At 49.6% G+C, this 20,408-nt stretch overlaps 1 protein-coding gene across 3 annotated transcripts in view; it reads left to right on the forward strand.

The window, feature by feature from the left end:
* The window catches only part of PHKA1 (phosphorylase kinase regulatory subunit alpha 1), a 1,109,231-nt gene that overhangs the window by 596,899 nt on the left and 491,924 nt on the right, over nucleotides 1-20,408 (forward strand). For all 3 annotated transcript variants that reach the window (XM_085630734.1, XM_085630735.1, XM_085630736.1), the window contains exon 19: nucleotides 743-919. In XM_085630734.1, the coding sequence (XP_085486860.1) occupies nucleotides 743-919 (177 nt within the window). The remainder of the gene's footprint in view (nucleotides 1-742; nucleotides 920-20,408) is intronic.

Consider the following 20,408-nt stretch of genomic DNA (forward strand, 5'->3'; position numbering starts at 1 on the left):
CCATTCTTTAATGAACACTTGTTGGCTGACAGGCATCCTGCAGGCAAAGACTGTTCTTTCTCCCTCCCCAGGTCTTCCAAAGTTGATAGTTCACTGCCTTAATTGTTGATAGTTCAGCCACCTGATATGGTTTTACTTATCTGTCAAACTTAATGACACCTTACGTCTGTGAGAGACCACCTTGAAAAGGTGATGGATCTTCAATAAAAGTTAAGTATAATGTCCATAACCTGCTTAGAAACCAGGAATCCAGGCACTAAGGAGAGAAAGTGTTTACTCTTAGGTTGCCTGGTATTAAGAAAAAGACCACAGTTGGTTTTAAAGGGTCACAGGAATAAAAAACATGAAGAGAACACAAGATCTTTCTAATTTGAAGAATTGACTGCAGGGCTCGGTAAGTTGTGGAGCAAAACATTCTAGGCTCCATATCTGATGTGGTGATCTTATAATGTTCAAACAAAACAATGCTATTTGCAAGACCAGCATCAGGCTGGCAGCACAGTGCATGGACAGTACATCTTGAGAGGAGGCTTCAGTTGAATCAAGAAGCCACCTATAAGTCTAGTGATCCTTAACAAGAACCAAAACCAGCTAGCAAGTTTATTTTTTATTGTATTCACAATGGATATCCAATGAGTAGAAATCTTCTTTGGTTTTATTGCCCAGAATGTCATTTTGATTTATACCGTTCACCATGTCAATATTTAAAAGTTGTGAACTATATTATATATTTCTCTTTTAGATGATATGGATGATGAAGTTACTCAATATTTAGACCAGGTTTTGGAACGAACCGCTCCCAAATCTCATCTTCCCCCCACTGCTCAGAAAGGAGGGCTTCATCGGTTCCGAGCAGCTGTGCACAACACCCGTGACATTATGTCTCTAATGTCAAAGGCTAAAGAACTGAATGTGCAGAGTAAGTGTAAATTTACGCTACTTCTCCAGACTGATTCCTCTTCTATTTCCTACTTCATCTTATTATGCGATTTCCTCAATTAGGCTGGACAGCATGTGTTTTAATCTAGTAGACTTGCTCTAAGATTCTATGTTCCTGCATTATGTGAACAATGTTCACTAACTTACTACAAAATTATTAACGAAATTGTAAATATTTGTGAAGGTTAGGCTAGCCAATTGAGAATGTTTATGGGCCTTGCTTAAATGTTGGCGGATTGGTTACTCCATCACAAGCAAAACGGATATTCGTCTGCCTCCTAACAAGTGCATTATGTCCTATGGCACCTGTAATATAGCAGGCAGAATGTCTGTCACCTTTGTGACCGAGTTACCCATCCGCCAAACTCTAAATCAGGACCTATGTCTAATTATCCAGGAAAGTTAGTCTAGTCTCATATTATTATTTATACTTTGGATGTGTACATGGTAACTAAAGTTTCATCATCTGTTCTGTCGTATCAATCATTGTTTAGGATTATTTGATATTGGCTCCCATTCGGGAGTTCAATTCAAAGAGGAATGAATTAAATAGCTCTTTGTAGGAATACTTTTCCCATACTATTCATTTCCAAAATTGCAAAAAAAAAGAATTGGAAAAGAAGGCTTGGGTATGATTTACTTTGAGAGAAGATAAATTATAGAAATTCTAAGATGTACAAGTAAATAAAGTTGCATAGTCAAGGAAAAAACTTTAAATAAAATTTACCAGCAATAAAAGCTTACATACTCTAAATTCTGTGCCCCTTTGACTACAGTGTGATAAGCAGGTAGGTTTAAACAAGTCTAATTGTGAGTTTATATGGAATGTTATCTTAAAGAATTTTCTGGGGGCGGGGCTTGCCTGGAGCCAAGATGGCCGCGAACTAGGAAAGCTCTCCCGCTATCCACCACTTATCCAACATTATCCTCCATATAATCCTCCAGTAAATGTTGCTGTGTGGGGGAATATTGCAGCAGCGGAATTGTGCTGCCCGTGGAGCCAAGCGCCGTTTTAACCGCTGCAGTTATTTGGATGCTACAACCTGCGACGCATCACTGACGGAAGAGCGAGGGACCCTCCCTGGCTATGAGGCAGTCTGCAGCGGTCCCACCTGCCGGTCGCGTACGGCTAGAGCAGAGCGGTGAGGAAATATTTTTGGAGCCCAGCAGTGGTGCGATCTACGTCACAGAATCCCACGCCATAACCTCAAGGAACTTGTGATAGACCTGGCGAAGCGCAGGGACTGAACCAGGACCCGGGACTATAGCTGCCGCCATAAGACTGAAGGACGCGGTATGCGCAGCTGAGGGGAGGAGAGTCGAACGCACTGACAAGCGACCCGTGGTGGACATGTGCAAGACTGCGGGCGGCACTATTTTTGATGATAATTGCTGTGAGGCTGTGCGTGGCATGCACTGCTAGGCCCGGCGCTTCTGTAGGCCGGTCACCATCGGGGAGTACAGTTGAGCCCTACATCGTGTAGGCCTCATCGTGAGCTGTGACGGGAGATCCTTGCTGCTTTGGATTACCCAAGGCATATCCTAGTGGCAAATAATACAGAACGCATAAGTACTGGTGCGCGGGGTGGCTAACTGCTCTGGACAGGAAGCGAGGCAATGCTGCAGTGTGCACCAGACTCAGTTTCCACATTATAATTTTGCCTCTTGACGTCGCTTACTCAAAACGCTCAGAGAACTGCGTTAAAGAGCACAAGAGACTTTTCCTGGTATCTATATTTGCGATTGACTCACGCGCAGTGCTGGGCATTCTACCGAGATCCGAGCGGGGTCGACGTCACGCCCTGATTGCTATCGCTGGGTCACACTGGTACCATCACCTGGGGCAAAACAGGTCAACTTCAACCTAAACTACAGTTTGACCTCCGCAAAACTCTCACAACCAAAGAGACCACATCCACTGATCAGGATCCCCCCTCTGATGACCCAGATGCTGGCGCAGACATTGACATGAAGCAGGCATTCCGTACTATCTAGCAAAGTCTGTCTAAGATTGACAGTAAAATAGCGGCGGAATTGTGCTGCCCGTTGAGCCAAGAGCCGTTCGAATCGCTGCAGTTATTTGGATGCTACGACCTGCGACGCATCACTGGCAGAAGAGCGAGGGACGCTCCCTGGCTATGAGGCAGTCTGCAGCGGTCCCACCTGCCGGCCGCGTACGGCTGGAGCAGAGCGGTGAGGAAATATTTTTGGAGCCCAGCAGTGGTGCAATCAAAGTCATAGAATCCCACGCCATAACCTCAAGGAACTCGTGATAGACCTGGCGAAGCGCAGGGACTGAACCAGGGCCCGGGACTATAGCTGCCGCCATAAGACTGAAGGACGCGGTAAGTGCAGCTGAGGAGAGGAGAGTCGAACGCACTGACAAGCGACCCGCTGTGAACATGTGCAAGGTTGCAGGAGGCACTATTTTTGATAATTGCTGTGAGGCTGTGCGCGGCATGCACTGCTAGGCCCGGCGCTTCTGCGGACCGGTCACCATCGCGGAGTACAGTTGAGCCCTACATCGTGTAGGCCTCATTGCGAGCTGTGACGGGAGATCCTTGCTGCTTTGGATTACCCAAAGCACATCCTAGTGGCAAATAATACAGAACGCATAAGTACTGGTGCGCGGAGTGGCTAACTGCTCTGGACAGGAAGCGAGGCAATGCTGCAGTTTGCACCAGACTCAGTTTGCACATTATAATTTTGCCTCTTGACGTCGCTTACTCAAAACGCTCAGAGAACTGCGTTAAAGAGCACAAGAGACTTTTCCTGGTATCTATATTTGCGATTGACCCAAGCGCAGTGCTGGGCATTCTACCGAGATCCGAGCGGGGTCGACGTCACGCCCTAATTGCTATCGCTGGGTCACAATGGTACCATCACCAGGGGCAAAACAGGTAAACTTCAACCTAAACTACAGTTTGACCTCCGCAAAACTCTCAGAACTAAAGAAACCACATCCGCTGATCAAGATCCCCCCCTCTGATGACCCAGATGCTGGCGCAGACATTGACATGAAGCAGGCATTCCGTACTATCTAGCAAAGTCTGTCTAAGATTGACAGTAAAATAGACGCACTAGCATTCCCTATGGATAAGATGTCGAAGAAATTGGACAAACATGGCGGTAGACTAGATGCTGCGGAACAGCGTATCTCTGACGTGGAGCACATAATACGAGCAGATGCAGAAACAGACCAAAGAGAGGGATAAAATCCTGCGAGCACTGCACTCCAAAGCTGAAGACCTTGAAGTGAGATCTCGTCGCAACAGCATTCGAATTTTGGGGGTTGTGGAGTCGTCCAACATAGGAAACATGGAGCAGTTTGTTGAAAAACTTCTTGTAGCCTTACTAAGCCGGCAAACCTTCTCGGACATACTTGTGGTGGAGTGTGCGCATCGTTACTTGGCTCCCAAACCAGTACCAGGAGCTGCTCCCTGACCCATAATAGCACGGTTGCTAAATTACAGAGACCGCGACACAGCCTTGCGAAAAGTCCGAGAGCCAGGTGTGCTTCATCATGAAGGTATGGACATATCACTGTTTTTCGGATTTCACCATGCAAGTGCTGGAGGCGCGACAAATATTCCTTCCCGCGAAAAAGAAGCTTTGTGACTTAAACCTGGAATACCGCATGCTCTACTTGGCCAAGCTGAGAGTCAAAATAGATGGCAAAATGCAGTACTTCATGGACCCTGAAACATTGCTGAGGTTCATTAAAGACCAGGAGCAGCGCCTCAAACGCCAAGGTTCGACAGGTTCCGCTCAAGCACGCAAGGATGGATCCCCGAGGGCTCTGGAAGAAATTGACTCTGAAGAGTGACTATTGGAAGGGACCCTTGATGACTCACGGGTTGCTTAAACAGAGGGCGAGGTGGTATTGCAGGTACTCTAAAATATGGATGGCAGAGGTTCATGGGACAATCCCTATAGTTTTTACACCCCAGCTGCAGTCGCCCCGTAGAACGACCTCACGTAGTAATCTGGACTACTAGAGATACTCAAGGATTTAACAGGGCTTGTGGGAGGCAACCCTGCACAGTGACATTCCGTCAAAAATTCAAATATGCTGATGAGTAGTACAAGGGTGGTGGAGGGAGAATGATAAGATGGCAACATCGGCCCCCAAGTGTACCACACCTTTAGTAATGTTTTTGTTGGGGCTTTGTTTCATTTTGGGGGGCAGGGAGGGTGTGCGTAGGGAGCTTCGTTCATGCACAGTTGGGACACGCATGACATAGGTGGGAGGAGGGAAGGTTCAGAGAATTAAACTATTTGTTGATTCTTGCGCCAAGATACACGTTCTAACAATATATAGTATATCCAATACGAACATAGGCCACAGATACACATACGCAAGCGTACAAGCTACAATGGTGCTGCTTACCAAAGATCATGATGTAGTCAAAACCAAGTAGGATCAACATTATCACATGGAACGTTCATGGTCTAAATGACCACAGGAAACTACGGAAGGTAATAGCATTCCTCACTAGATGCGGTATCGATATCACTCTATTGCAGGAGACAAACTTGCCCCTGCTTAGCCAAATGCTTCAACACAGGTCTCTGCAGGGCAACATACATGCAGCAGGTTTTACTTCCCATGTCAGAGGAGTGATCACCTGGGTGAACCAGAGATGGGGAATTAAGCTTGATGCCCTAGAGACTGAGCTGGAAGGACGCTTCGCCATTTAGCATTGCAGAGGGAAGGGGATGGGTGTTGTACTAGCTAATGTATACGGTCCTAACTATGATAACCCATCCTTCTACGCTGACTTACTGGGGAGGATGAGTGAGATTGGCTATTGCCCTTAGATCTGGGACGGAGATTTCAACTGTCTATTAGATCCTCATCTCAACAGATCGGGAGGTCCGGATCGCTGCTCCATGGCTGCGACCCGATCTATTATTGCTGCGACTACCCAACTGGAACTTTGTGATGTATGGCGCACACGCTCGCTAGGGAAGGGAGGGTACACACACTATTCAGCATACCACGATATACACACTAGAATCGACTATTTGTTTGTCTCGAGGGCTCTGTATGCTCAGGTCCGAGATTGCACAGTACTCCCACGCACCTTCTCCGACCATTCTCCGGTGCGGGAGTAGTGCGGGCGGGACAGCATACTACACCGCTTACGCAGTTATAGTTCCACAGGGTGAGGCACGCTTTGAAAGAACTCTTGGGCAGTGAGTCCACTTACACACTTGATAAAAACTAACACACCTGTAAGAATTGTCTACAAAATGTATAATATGGCTCTAGGTTACCGGGAGAACCACTATACTAAAGCTATGTAAGCATTGCAGGCCGACTTGGGCAAAGCTATTACAGACAAAGAATGAAATATTGCTGTGAGAGCACAAATCACATATCTTTAAATGGACGTCACAGGTTGATACATTTTAAATTTTTGAACAGGTTCTTTTGCACAACAGAAAGGCTCTGCAGATATTGTCTTAGAGAATCCACAAAATGTGATCTCTGCGGTGTTGACTCAGCTGACTTTTTCCATCTAGCCTGGGTATGTCCGGGAATTGCGGCCTTCTGGGCTTCGATATTTAAAACTTTGTGGGACATTACATCACTAGAACCAATACTACAGTGACTTACTCCCTCCCCCCCCCCCCCCCCCCCCCAATCGACCTAAAAACCTCTGGGGCCTATACCAGACCTACTTGGCTGCCAGAGAGGTTGAGGAGGGGCACAAGGGGACTCCTGATGCATTAGCCTGAAGTGCAGTGGCAATGAGAATAGTAGGGACAGATCTGTACAGATCGCACATGGCGCTGGGACTAGTCATTTGAAGGACAGGTGGTGATCGTAGACATGGATAGAAGCAAGGCTTGAACTGCAATTTATAGACTAATAAGTACGCTTAGCATTGGACAGTTTTAAGCACCATCTTTATGTGTATTGTATAATATTGTGCTGCGTTGGTTTGATAGGTGGCACTAATTTTAACAAGGACAAAAGTGATATTGTATCTGATGTAATTGGATGTAAGAAAGATGTGTCTCTGCCTTTTGTTCGCAATAAAAAGATCAATACAAAAAAAATCTTCTACTCTGACTACCTGATACCCATTGGCATGTATTATTATTACGCAGTATCTGTCACCCACCTCAAAAAGGAAAAAATATTGCAAGTTTGGGGATACCTTTGTCATTTTACTTGCAGTATGTGTTAGATTAATTTCATTGGGACAAAGAAGGGCGGTTGTTACTTCTCAGCGATTCACATCAAGTCAGCCCATAATATTAGCATTCATGTGTTTCATCAGGTATGGGCAAGAAGATTTTCAACTTAATCACAGGTCCATTAGTAATAGGAGGGAACCTTAAAATACTTTTCTGATGGATACATCTGCCAGTGGATTCCTCACCTTGTGAATATCCCCTGCGCCAGCATTCCACGGAACTTTTTTCTCCAGCACTCCACGTCGACGTGGTCATTGTCATAATGCATCGGCTCCGCTCGCGACTCCGTATGACGTCACCGGAGCCATAAGAGGCCCAAGTCGGCGTGATGACGTCATTTCCATTTTTCCGCGCCGTCGACGCGCAACGGTTTTTCCAGTACTCTCCTGCTACTTTGTAGTTGTAAGGTGTTACTGTTGTAAAATCTGTAATGTCTTCGACGAGGAAGTCGGGCTTTAAGCCCTGTAGGGAATGTGGCGGCCATATGTCGATGACGGACCCACATGAGGACTGCTTGTGGTGCCTTTCGTCGGACCACGATGTGGAAGATTGTGCATGCTGTAGGAGGATGAATCCGAAGGCATTCAAGGAAAGAAAGGCTAAGCTGTTTATGGCGAAGATCGGTAAGGAGAAGAGAGGGAGAAGGAGAACTCGAGGCCGGAGTCGTCGACTTCGAGGTCGTCAAAGTCGAAGAAACATCACAAAAAAAGGAAACATTCTTCACGACGTCGGTCTTCGAAGAGCAGGAAGTTGAGGTCGACTTCGCCCCGACGACGTCGAAGTAAGGACTTGTCACCTTCTCCTTCTCCTTCTAAGTCTCCGGGAGGATCTCCTTCGCCGAAGCGGGCTCCAGCGCGACCACCGGCGCAGTCACCGGCGTCGTCTCCGGTTCCAGTGGAGTCGCCTGTTTCTGATAGTGAACAGGAACAAAGGGAAGAGCCTACTCCGGTGCCTGAAGATTCTATGGCTTCAGTAGAGGACACTGCGGCGCCGCTGCCAGGTACTCCGCAGAGGGAAGCAGGTTCAGTACCTTATCCTCAGTTCCCGGCTACAGGTACTGATTCTACACATTTCTTGAATGCCAGGTATGGTATCTTTAATAGGGCGGCCTTCCCATCCGGAGCACCAACTGGTCCCGTGGGTCCCATGGCGTATAAGCTAGGGGTGCCGCAGCATTACGCTCAGGCCCCCTTTATGCCCTTTCTGCCGATGGCGCCTTCGTGGCAGTTTCTGGCGCCGTCTGGGGATCCATCACGGCTTCGGCTGGATCATCCTGCTTCAGAGCCTTCCTCGACGCCGTTGCCGACTCCATCGGCGCAGCGTCCGGCGCCGCTGACTCAGTCTATGGCGCCGCCGACTCCAATACCTCTGGCTCCTCCGACGCCGCGTACGACTTCGACGACGCCGGCTTCCCGGATCCGATCAAGAAGGGAGGCCCAAAGGGTATTGGAAGAAGGAAGGTATAGAGCAGAGGTAGAGGAAGGTGAAGTGGACACATCCTCTGATGAATTTGAGGGGATACAAGAGGCTCGTGGCCTGGATACGACCCCAGAGTGGGAGCACACTTCATCAAGATCCTCTCCACCACAAGAATTAGCACCCTACCATGTGGTTATTAAAAAGGCCGCAGAACTGTTAGATTTACAGTTACCCTCTGCAGAGTATAAGTCTAACTTGCTGACGGAGGTGCTGCACTCTCCTACGTCGACTTCAGAGCCTTTACTGCCTTTTAATGAGGCCATCTTGGAGCCTGTTTTGGAGGTATGGAGAAAACCACTTTCTTCTCCGGCGGTTTCCAGACAGGTGGCGAGAAGATACAGGGTGGCGCCTGAGGATCCGGATTTTCTATCTACACACCCGTCTCCAGAGAGCCTAGTTGTGCAGGCATCCTGCTCAAAGCACGCTTCGGGGGCTTTCCCTCAGTCTCCTGCAGATAGGGAGTCCAAAAAGGTCTACCAGGCGGCTAAAAAGACTTTCTCTTCAGGAAGTATGGCACTAAAGTCTTCCAATGCCACGTGCTTGCTGGGTCGTTACGTGCATGCCTTAATGGACTCAATAAAGTCTTTAGCCCCTAAGCTGCCTGAGGGTGATAAGGCGTCCTTCTTGGAGGTAGTTGCAGACACTCAGGCCGCTGCCAGACAGGTGATCCAATCAGGGCTTGATACGGCAGATTCGGTGGCGAGGATAATGGGCTCATCCATAGCCACAAGAAGGCAGGCGTGGCTCCGTTCATCTGGATTCTCCGCTGATGTTCAGGCCACATTAGTGAATTTGCCGTTTGATGGGCAGAAGTTATTTGGAGAGAAGGCAGACTCTGCCCTACAAAGATTTAAAGACAGCAGGTTAACGGCTAAGTCTTTGGGTCTGCAAGCACCAGCTAAGGGATCTGCTTTTAAAAAGTTTAGGGGTTTCGGAAGATCATCCTTTCGCTCCTTCCGGCAGCCTCAGCAGCAACAGCAGCAGCAGCAACAGCAGAATCCCCTCTATAGGACCTATAGAGGGAGACAAAGGGGTCGTAGAGGTTCTGGACGCAACCCCTCTTCTTCTTCCTCCTCCTCTGCTCCCAATGAGGCTTCAGGGAAGCAGCCCTAGATCCCCCATCCCGGATCATGTAAGACCTGTGGGGGGTCGGGTGTCCTACTTTCTACGGGGTTGGAAATCTGTTACGACAGACCTTTGGGTTTTGAACCTCGTAGAGACTGGGTACGCCCTTCCCTTTCGGGAGTTTCCTCCCCCTTACCCTCCTTGCCAAGGTTACTGCTCAGAGGACCATCTGCTTCTCCTGCAGAAAGAGGTTCTAGCTTTGCTTCAGAAGGGTGCAATAGAGGTGGTTCCGGAGCAGGAAAGGGGTCAGGGATGCTACTCCCGGTATTTCCTGATTTACAAAAAGGACGGCAGATTGCGTCTGATACTGGACCTCAGAATCTTGAACTTTTACCTGAAACAGGAGAAATTCAAGAAGCTGACCCTTGCGCAGGTTCTTCAAGCGTTGCAGCAAGGAGACTGGATGGTGTCGCTCGACTTGCAGGATGCATACTTTCATGTCCCAATCCTGAAGTCGCACAGGAAGTATCTCCGTTTTACGGTTGTGTCGCAACACTACCAGTTTGCGGTCCTCCCGTTTGGTCTTACTACCGCACCTCGAGTCTTCACAAAGGTGATGGCAGTGGTGGCTGCTCATCTCAGGAGGTCGGGGATTACGGTTTTCCCCTACCTGGACGACTGGCTTCTGAAGGCAGAGTCCCCAGAGATGGTGCAGCGTCATCTGCAGGTAACATCTCAGCTGTTATTCGACTTGGGTTTTTCGATCAATGTGCCCAAATCTCACCTGGTGCCCTCTCAACGCAACCTGTTCATAGTGGCGGTACTGGACACTACTGTGTGTCGAGCATTTCCTCCTCCACAAAGAATTCTCGACATTCAGGAGATGGTCCCTTTATTCCACATTGGAGCTGTTGTTCCAGTTCTGAAGGTCCTTCGCCTGCTCGGTCTGTTCGCTTCCTGCATTCTGTTGGTCAACCATGCACGCTGGCACATGAGGGCGCTCCAGTGGTGCCTCCGCAAGCAGTGGTATCAGCACAACGGGGATCTCAGGGAGTCGATCAGGGTCTCCAGAGAAGCTGCAGCGGATCTATCTTGTTGGAGTGTGGAGGGCAATCTGTCGCAAGGAAAGCCCTTCCATCTGACTCCGTCGGTGGCCACAGTGATAACGGATGCCTCCACCCTAGGGTGGGGTGCTCATCTGGGGGATCTGGAAATCAAGGGTCTTTGGTCTCCAGAGGAAAGGTTGCTTCACATCAACCTTCTGGAATTGCGGTCGATTCGTTTGGCGCTCAAGGCCTTCCTCCCTTCCCTTCGCGGTCAGTCTGTTCAAGTCCTGGCGGACAACACTACCACGATGTGGTATGTCAACAAGCAGGGAGGAGTGGGGTCTCTTTGTCTATGCAGAGAGGCCTTGCGTCTATGGTCCTGGGCTCAGGACCATCAGATAAGTCTGATGGCAAATCATCGCCGGTGTGTTGAACGTACGTGCGGACAGTCTCAGTCGGCAGTTCTCCGCGGATCACGAGTGGAGGCTCCATCCGGAGGTGGTTCGTCACGTCTTTCGGACGTGGGGGACACCTCGGGTGGACCTGTTCGCCACTCACGAGAATGTTCACTGCCCGTCATTCTGCAGTCTCCAGTATCCGATGCAGGGAGCGTTGGGGGACACGTTTCAGTTGAGTTGGGGCTCACGACTCCTTTACGCGTTTCCTCCTATACCCTTGATTCCTCGGGTTCTGAGGAAGATTCGCCAAGACCGGGCCCAAGTCATATTGATCGCCCCGGATTGGCCAAGAAGGGTGTGGTACACAGATCTTCTCCACCTCTCCTCGTGCCCTCCGCTCCGTCTCCCTCTGAGGGCAGACCTCCTCTCGCAGTCGGAGGGGCAGGTTCTACACCCCCACCTCCAGAGCTTACACCTTCATGCCTGGAGATTGAACGGGGCAACCTGAGTTCTTTCTCTTTCCCGCCTGATGTGGTGGATGTTATTTTATCGGCCAGGCGACACTCCACCAAGTCCATTTACTCCTACAGGTGGTCGAAATGTGTTAGATGGTGTGGGGAGAGATCCATTGACCCTTTAAAAGCCCATCTTTCTAATGTGCTCCAGTTTGCTCTTTCCCTGGCTGAGCAGGGATGTGCTGTGGCCACGGTCAAGGGCTATCTTTCTGCCTTATCGGCTTTTCTATGCCTTCCAGATCAACCGTCACTATTTAAATCTCCGGTTGTTCTGAGGTTTATCAAGGGCCTTACAAACATGTTTCCTCCCACTCCGTTTGTAATGCCACAGTGGGACCTTAATCTTGTTTTAACTTTTCTGATGGGGTCTCCGTTTGAGCCTCTTCATAGCTGTCCTTTGAGGCTGTTGTCCTTTAAGGTGGTCTTTCTTGTAGCCTAAACCTCGGCAATGAGGGTGAGTGAGCCTCAGGCTCTTAGTTCTAAACCCCCTTTTCTTACATTACATGCTGAAAGGATGGTTCTCAGGACCAGGGCTGCTTTCCTGCCAAAAGTTGGAACTCCGTTTCATTTGGGGCAGTCCATTACTCTCCCTGTTTTTTATCCACCTCCTCATCCTTCCAAAGAGGAGGAAAGACTTCATGGTCTGGACCCAAAGAGAGCTGAGAGCTTTTACTTGGATAGAACGAAGGACTTTCGTCTGGACGATCAGCTCTTCGTGGGTTATATTGGACATTCCAAAGGAAGAGCGGTGCACAAGCGCACTCTATCAAGATGGATCATTCTTGCCATCAAGATCAGCTATGCCCTGGCTGGTAAGGTTCCTCCTGAGGGTATTCGGGCTCACTCAACTAGAGCTAAATCGTCTACATCTGCTCTGGCCCGGGGTGTTCCTGTGGCAGATATTTGTAAAGCCGCGACTTGGGCCTCCCTCCATACTTTCGCAAAGCATTATTGCTTGGACTCTGAGATGAGGAGGGAGGGCCACTTCGCGCGCTCTGTCTTGCAAGACTTTCTGGTATAGGAAGGTAGACACCCTCCTCCGGGAGTGGGGACTGCTGTGGGAATCTATTCACAAGGTGAGGAATCCACTGGCAGATGTATCCATCAGAAGAACAAGTTACTTACCTTCGGTAACGCTTTTTCTGGTGGATACAGTATCTGCCTGTGGATTCCTCACTGGCCCACCCGCCTCCCCGTTGTCCACCTTTGTATACCGTGAAAGAGGTCTTGTTGTGGACTGTTATACTTTCTTGTACATTTGTAGGAAATGCTGGTTTATTTAGCATTCCTTTTCTTTGTATACTATGTATATGTGGTTGTATATTGTATACTGTGTATACTTTGAGTCTGTCGTTGGTTCACCTGTTCGCCTCGGAGGCACGGAAAAAATGGGTGGAACTAACGTCATCACGCCGGCGTGGGCCTCTTATGGCTCCGGTGACGTCATACGGAGTCGCGAGCTGAGCCGATGCATTATGACGTCGCCCACGTCGACGTGGAGTGCTGGGGAAAAAAGTTACGTGGAATGCTGGCGCAGGGGATATTCAGAAGGTGAGGAATCCACAGGCAGATACTGTATCCACCAGAAAAAGCGTTACCGAAGGTAAGTAACTTGTTCGTTTGTGCTTTAAAACATAAGACTCTGCAGTGATTTCAGTGGGTTGGAGGGACTGTCCCCATCTTTAGAAGTTTGATTGAGAGACCTGGGGTTGACGAAATGCCAGCGGTATAGACATCACTCATTTAATTACTAACACATTTGTACAGCCAATAGATCGTAGGTGCTTATTGACCACATCTTAGTAGTTAGGAGGATCCTGTACAAGATTGAGGAAGTAGATCATTGTCAGACCACAGATTGCTCACATGTTCCATGGCTTGGAGACAACACACAAGAGGGAACATAGGCGCCAACTACACTTCTGAGTTCTTTGGGACACAGTTGTACAAGTAAGTTTTAAGTATCAATTTAGGAATATACTTCCTTAAATATCATTAAGAAAGCAAGGAGGGCAATGGTCTGAGGAGCCCTGAAGTCTTTCACTCAAGATCAATTTATTCCTGAGTCCTCCTACTTAAAGAAAGATGTGTTAAAAATCACAGTGTGAGTGCTGTTAGATCCTGAGATTAGTCAAAAGTTACTTACCTTCGATAATTCTCTTTCTCGTAAAGACTTATCTAACAGCAGGTTCCTCACTGACCCTCCAACCTCCTCATTCATTGAACAGGTCTTTTCACATAAAAAGATCCCAATTTAGGAATCTGCACACTGGTCATCACAAAGTGTCAAGAAAGCAACTGATGTCAGTGCGCGTTGTTTTTTTTTTTTTTGAAACCTTTATTACAGAATGCAAAAGATATACAAGGATGGGCCTACAACCTTCAGGCCGGCCGCTAGCAAACAGTGGGAACATAAAACACAATTATTAAACACAAGCGGCAAGTGATAAAGGTCCCAAAAATCGAAGGAAGCGTTGGCGGCCACACCGTCCGGAGCCCCCGAATGGCGGTTCCATTTTTTATAAGAAACTACAAACAAATCCACAAGGCAGCAAAAGTCAAAGCAGCATTATGAGCTCCCCTGGGGAGGACCCTACCGATCCACAGGAATAGGGGGGGGGGGGGACGGACCAGGACAGAAGCAAAGTGAACACGGTACCCAGAACCAAGGAAACAAGCAGACTAGGGAGACTGGGCCACTGCCAAATCAGGCGTCAGCGGCGGGGTACAAATCCCGCCACGATAGGAGTTCCAGGGGCCCCACACTTTCACCCATTTCCCAGGCTTACCTCTCGCCACATACACTACCTTCTCCTGAAACATACACCAATCCATGTTGTCCTTCCACACCGAGACCGTTGGTGACCTCTGGGAGCCCCACAATTGGGCTATGTCACGCTTGGCCACCATATATCCCAGAGTCACCCACCACGTCTGCGGCATCGTATAATCAGTCGGCTCCCACACATTTAGCAGACATCTCCTAGCCTCGGGAAACAGCGTCACATGCGTGACCGCTTGCAACACCGCATGTACACCACGCCAGAATCGCGCCACCTCCGGACATTCCCACAAAGTATGGAAGAAGGTCCCTAACAAACCACACCCACGCTTACACAGCCCATCCACGGCATATCCCATACGCATCAGACCCGGCCCCGTAACGTAGACCCTGTGGAGTATTTTGAGCTGGACAAAACGAAGGCGGGCCGGTATGGCCACCTCTTTCGCGGAGGCCACCGCAGACACCCAGTCCTCGTCATCCAGCTCCAATCCATCGGCAACCCATGCCTCATGAAGGCCAGTCAGCAGTCCCAAGCGATCGTTGATGAGCTTTTTATAAATCAATGAGATAGTGCCATCTGGTACATGCCCATCTAGCACTCTATCTTCCAGAGGGGAGCACTCCGGGATGGACGCCACATCTGGGAATACAGAACACAGCGCGTGACGAACCTGTACATACCGGAAGTACTCCCTGTCCTGCAGCTGAAATTCCGTCTGCAGCACATCGAACGTTTTGAATCCCCCCCTCGTCCAGAGATCGCCCACCATACTGATGCCTATCGTATCCCACTTCTCAAAGCCTTTCGAGGTCCACAAGCAGCCCAATCGCTCAGATGCATACAGTGGCGTCGCCCAGGTCAACCGATCCTTCCACCCCATCGCCAGGTTTGCCGCGTGCCACACCCGTACCGCGACCCGCGTAGGACCCGTCAGGCGTGCGTCGAGCGATCTAGAGTAGAGCGCACGATTATAGTCGCCACCCGGCAGTAACAATTTGTCCATTTCAAAAGCCGGGTTAAGGGCGGGCCCATAAAGGCCGTGGTTTATCGCAGCCAGCTGGGAGGCCCAGTAATACCGTTTGATGTCTGGGAGGGCGACCCCCCCGTCATACCACGGGAGCGTCAGATTCGCGAGGGCGATACGCGGCCTCCCATCCCAAAACAGGCGGCGCTGCAGACCCTCCACCTCCCGAAAGTAGCGCGCCGGGACGACGTCCATCGTGTTTTGTAGAGCGTATAAGAAACTTGGCAACGACATCATCTTAAACAGTGCCGCACGTCCGAGCGGCGAGAGCGGCAAGCGCCTCCAACGCGCCACATCCTCCTTCAGGCGCTGGAGGGGGGGGAGTAAGTTCTGTTTATATCGGGCCGCAGAGTCCAGGGTAATAAAGATACCCAGGTACTTAAATCCCTGTGGAGCAACCTGGATGGGACAGCCCCGCGGAAGGATAGGAGCCTACCCCGAGAGGACATACACACAGGATTTAGCCCAGTTGATGACTAAGCCGGAGTTGCGGCCAAATGAACGCAACACATCCACTAACACAATCAATGATTCACGCGGGGAAGCAAGGTACAAAAGAATATCGTCCGCGTAAAGGGAGACGCGATCCTCATACTCGGGGGTCCATCGGAGACCACGAATCGAAGGGTGCCACCGCCAGTGCGCGTTGTTTGAGTCTATATAGACCCACACACATCACATCCGGTGTGGAATGATGTTGATGCAGATCCACTGCCGTGCAGGGGTATTGTTGAAGATTTTCGGCATTCAGCCTGATGCCTGGGGGAGTATTCAAAAGATGAGAAATCTGGAGTTACGTAGTCTCTACCATAAACAGTGAACTGAAGGTAAATAGCTTCTTATTCAAGACCTTTATAGTGATAAAACCTGATAAACTAAGCTGGCAGACCCATGTTTTTTCATGAGTGTGGCAAATAGCAGCGGCAGAGATGCCCATACTTCCAAGAATCTTACACCTGTTCCAAACGCTCACTATCTACCTGAAAAACTAAAATATCACAAATTCTCCAAGAAGCCTGTCTTAGTAGCATATGGACAGGAGAGAAAGAGTATTAGTCTGCAGCACAGTGTCCTTGCATCAAGGATTGGAGAGTTGGGCAGATTGAATGTTTTTTTTTTTGCTATTATCCAGCAGAACACCTTGATAACTTGATTGGATAAGTGAAGAGGTCAGTTGGTAAGACACCTCATCTGACAATGGCCTAGTCTCTCCTCCTACTGTAGCTATGGAGAAGGGAACCTCTTTTGCAGTTGTGGTGCGTAGAGCGACTGAGGTCTTGGACCTTCAGTTGCTCACAGTGGCGGTCAAGACGAGCATCTTGACTGAGGTGCTTCAACCAGGAGTCTCCCCTTCTTAACTCCTAGTCCCCTTCAATAAAGCTCTTACAGATCTCCTACTCGGGCCTGGTTCAGTCCCTGCACAGGTGCTTCTGTGCATAGGACGATTGTCTGCCGTCATTGCCTTCTCCTGTTGACCCCAGTTTCCTTACCCAGCACCCCACCCTGGAGGGCTTTGTGGTCCAAGCATTCACATCCAAAATTAAACCCAGCCTGTTCCCACCGGATAGGGAATCGAAGAGGCTGGCTAACTTTGGAAAGAAAAGGTTCTCTTTGCCAGCCTAGTACTGTGGTCAGGGAACTCCGTATGCCTATTGGGTCATTATTCACATATGATATGTGACTCATTTGTGCAAGTGCTGCCAGTGGTCTCAGAGGAGGGCCGAGCCATACTCAACCAGGCTATTGCCAGTGGTCAAGATGCAACTAATTTCACCAGTAGGTGTGAGCTCAACATGACTGATTCGCTGGGCAGGGTGATTTCATCGTCAGTGGCCTTGCGGTGCCACGCCTTGTTCAGAAAGACTGGTTTTAACGGGGATGTTTAGGCTTTCCTCTTAGACATGCCATTTTGATGGCTCGTGCCTTTTTGGAGAGAAGGCGGACACGCTGGAGCGCTCTAAGGACAGCAGAGCTATGGGAGGTCCTTGGGCCTCTCTACGGCTCCTCGTCACCGCCAGTCTGCCTTCTGCACCTTTCGTGGCCACGGAAGGGGCCTCCAACGCATCCATAACCTCCCAGCCACCACACCAACATGCTTTCCAGCCTTTTTGTGACAGAGGACGTGTTTTTTTTATTTTTTATTTTTTTTACATTTTATTTAATAACTGATAAAACATGATGACATACACAGTTGTGCGCCTACAACCCTGAGGCCGGCTGCATTAGCACTGAAGGTCGCGTCTCCCCTCAGCTTATCCCACATCCCGGAGGCTGGGCATCACTGTATACTGAAGTAGCAGTGCATTTTATTTAACCGATATTACATTAGGGTATGTTATTTCTCGTTTTCACCTCCCCATTGGGGACTCCTAGGTTTCTTTTTAAATATACACCTTAACCCAACACCCTCCCCTCCCCCCGCCCATACCCATTGAGGCGTCCAGTCAGTACCCAACATGAGGTTTATGCCCATACACACTGTTGTGTAGCGTCTTCTCCTCTGAGAGGGTGCTCCACTACTTGATACCCATGTCAGACTAGCGTTATTGGTGATTGACCTCCATGTCCCCCCTTACCATCCGTCCCCGACTGATCTAATAACACCGTTACACCTCTGCCCAGGAGGCCCCTTGGTCCCCAAAGGGTCTTCCCCTAGGCTGCTCAAGCCACCGCCGTGCCAGGGTCCCTCTCGCCACCCGTCCCGGTTCCCGTCTCCTCGGCCCCTCCGCCCCTTCTGAGATAATCTGTATATAAACCCCAGAAGTTCTTTGGCCTGCTTTGCGGCGGAAGCAGCTCACTTAACACCTCTGATTGCGTGCAGCAATAAAGCACGTCGCGGGCCCATTGTGCCACTGTTGGCAGAGGTCCTCGCATCCAGCACATTGCGACCCTGCACTTTGCCATCAACAATCCCATGTCCACCACTTTGCGTACTGCCCTGCGCAACTTTTTAGAGTAGCCCAGCAGAGCCACTGCCGGGTCTGGCGTGAGATCTAATTCCATCATTGCTCCTATCTTCTGGAAAATAGCGTTCCAAAAGTTATAAACCCCCGGCACTCCCACGCCAAATGAATAAAATCCGCAGTTGGGTGGCTGCATCTCTCACAAGTCGATTCCTCCCTTAGTCCATACCTATGCAATCTGGCTGGCGTATAATAGACTCTATTTATATATTTAAAGTGTAGCAATCTGTGCTTGCCATGTAATGATATTCGACGCGTACCGGCGCAGCAGTACGCCCACATGGCATCGTCTATCACAATGTCTAGGTCCCTTTGCCAGGCAAGTCTGGCCTTAGTGTAGTGCTGTGTTCTCTGCGACATTGCTATGCTATAGAGTTTGGATATCAGCTTACGGGGACATTTATGTTTGATAAGATAGGTTAATTCCGGGGGTTCAACCATGTCATCTCCCAGATGCTGTCGCCACGCCCCCCTCACCCTGTGGAATTGGAAGCGCTGCAGCTGCGTAGGGGCCTCCGCCCCAGTAGCGACCTCGTCCCAGGTTATTGCAGTGCCATCTATGAACAAATCTCCCATCGTACGGATTCCCATCTCCTGGAGGGCCTGTACCACTCCGCGATCCCTACAGGGAGGCAGCCATACCGCCCACTCTAGTGGCATTGCCGGAGAATATAACAGTGCCCCAGCTGTATGTTGCAGTATGTTATTCCATGCATGCCTGGTTGAGTTGAGGGAATCCAGAAATCCCGTTCTACGGTCAGCTGACTCAAAGATGATCGCCGGCAGCGGGAGCGGCTCAGCAAACAATCTCTCCAGTTTAAGATATGGGATTGATTCCTCACCATGGATTCAACTGTGCGCCTGAGCCCCCTGTGCTGTCCTGTAGTATAGCTCCAAATCGGGCGCCCCAAGTCCTCCCATATGGTAAGGCAGTGTTAGCACTCGCCAGCTAACTCGGACCTGTTTGCCCGCCCATGCTAATCTCAACAAGGATTTATAAAGCCTTGCGAAAAAGACACGTGGCAGCACAATAGGAATATTAGTAAACAAAAATAAAAATCTAGGCAGTACTACCATTTTCATGATTGATATCCTACCTACCAGCGAGAGAGGTAGCCCAATCCAGATCTCCACAGCGTCTTCCAGCTTGTCGATGGCCCTGCCATAGTTTTCACTAAGTATTATTTCCGGATCTGTATGCAGCCGTATTCCCAGGTACCTGACCGAATCGTCCGACCACTGAAGCGGATACTCCATCTCGAACGGAGTCGTGGATGGGGTCAACGGAAAGGCGATGGACTTAGTCCAATTGACCTGCAGTCCGGAGAGTGCCCCAAAATGCACCACTTCCCGCAGCACCGGTGCCAAATTATTCTCAGGGTCTCGGACATACAGCAGGGTGTCATCTGCGTAGGTGGATACCACTATCTTGTAGGTGGGGATGTTCACCCCTCTGAGGCCATGATATTCCCGTAGAGCACACGCCAGAGGCTCCGGAATCAGACCATACAATATGGGCGATAGGGGACAGCCCTGACGCGTTCCCCTGGAAATATGGATAGCGTCCGTGACTAGGTCACCCAGCCGTATCCTCGCAGTGGGTGCCTTATATAGTACCCCGATCATCTGTAAGAAGACTGGACCCAAACCCAATTTAGTCAAAACCTGTCGCATGAAGGGCCATTCAACCGAGTCGAATGCCTTCTCCATGTCAAGGAAGATCGCAAGTGCCTTCGAATCCTGCCTGACATGCTGCATAGTGCCAAACACCGTCCGTAGGTTGTAGGTAAGGTTTCTACCGGGCACAAATCCCGACTGCTCCGGGGCCTCCAGTTTCGGTGTCAGCAAGGCAAGGCGCGTGGCCAAGACCTTCGCAAATATTTTAGTGTCTACGTTTGGCAAGGATAACGGTCGATAGGAGCAGCACTCCACCAGGGTCTTGCCCGGCTTGGGGATAGCCACCAAGATAGCCTCACGCATAGA

The sequence above is a fragment of the Triturus cristatus genome, chromosome 10, assembly GCF_964204655.1.
Source record: "Triturus cristatus chromosome 10, aTriCri1.1, whole genome shotgun sequence".
Taxonomy (NCBI): Eukaryota; Metazoa; Chordata; class Amphibia; order Caudata; family Salamandridae; genus Triturus; species Triturus cristatus.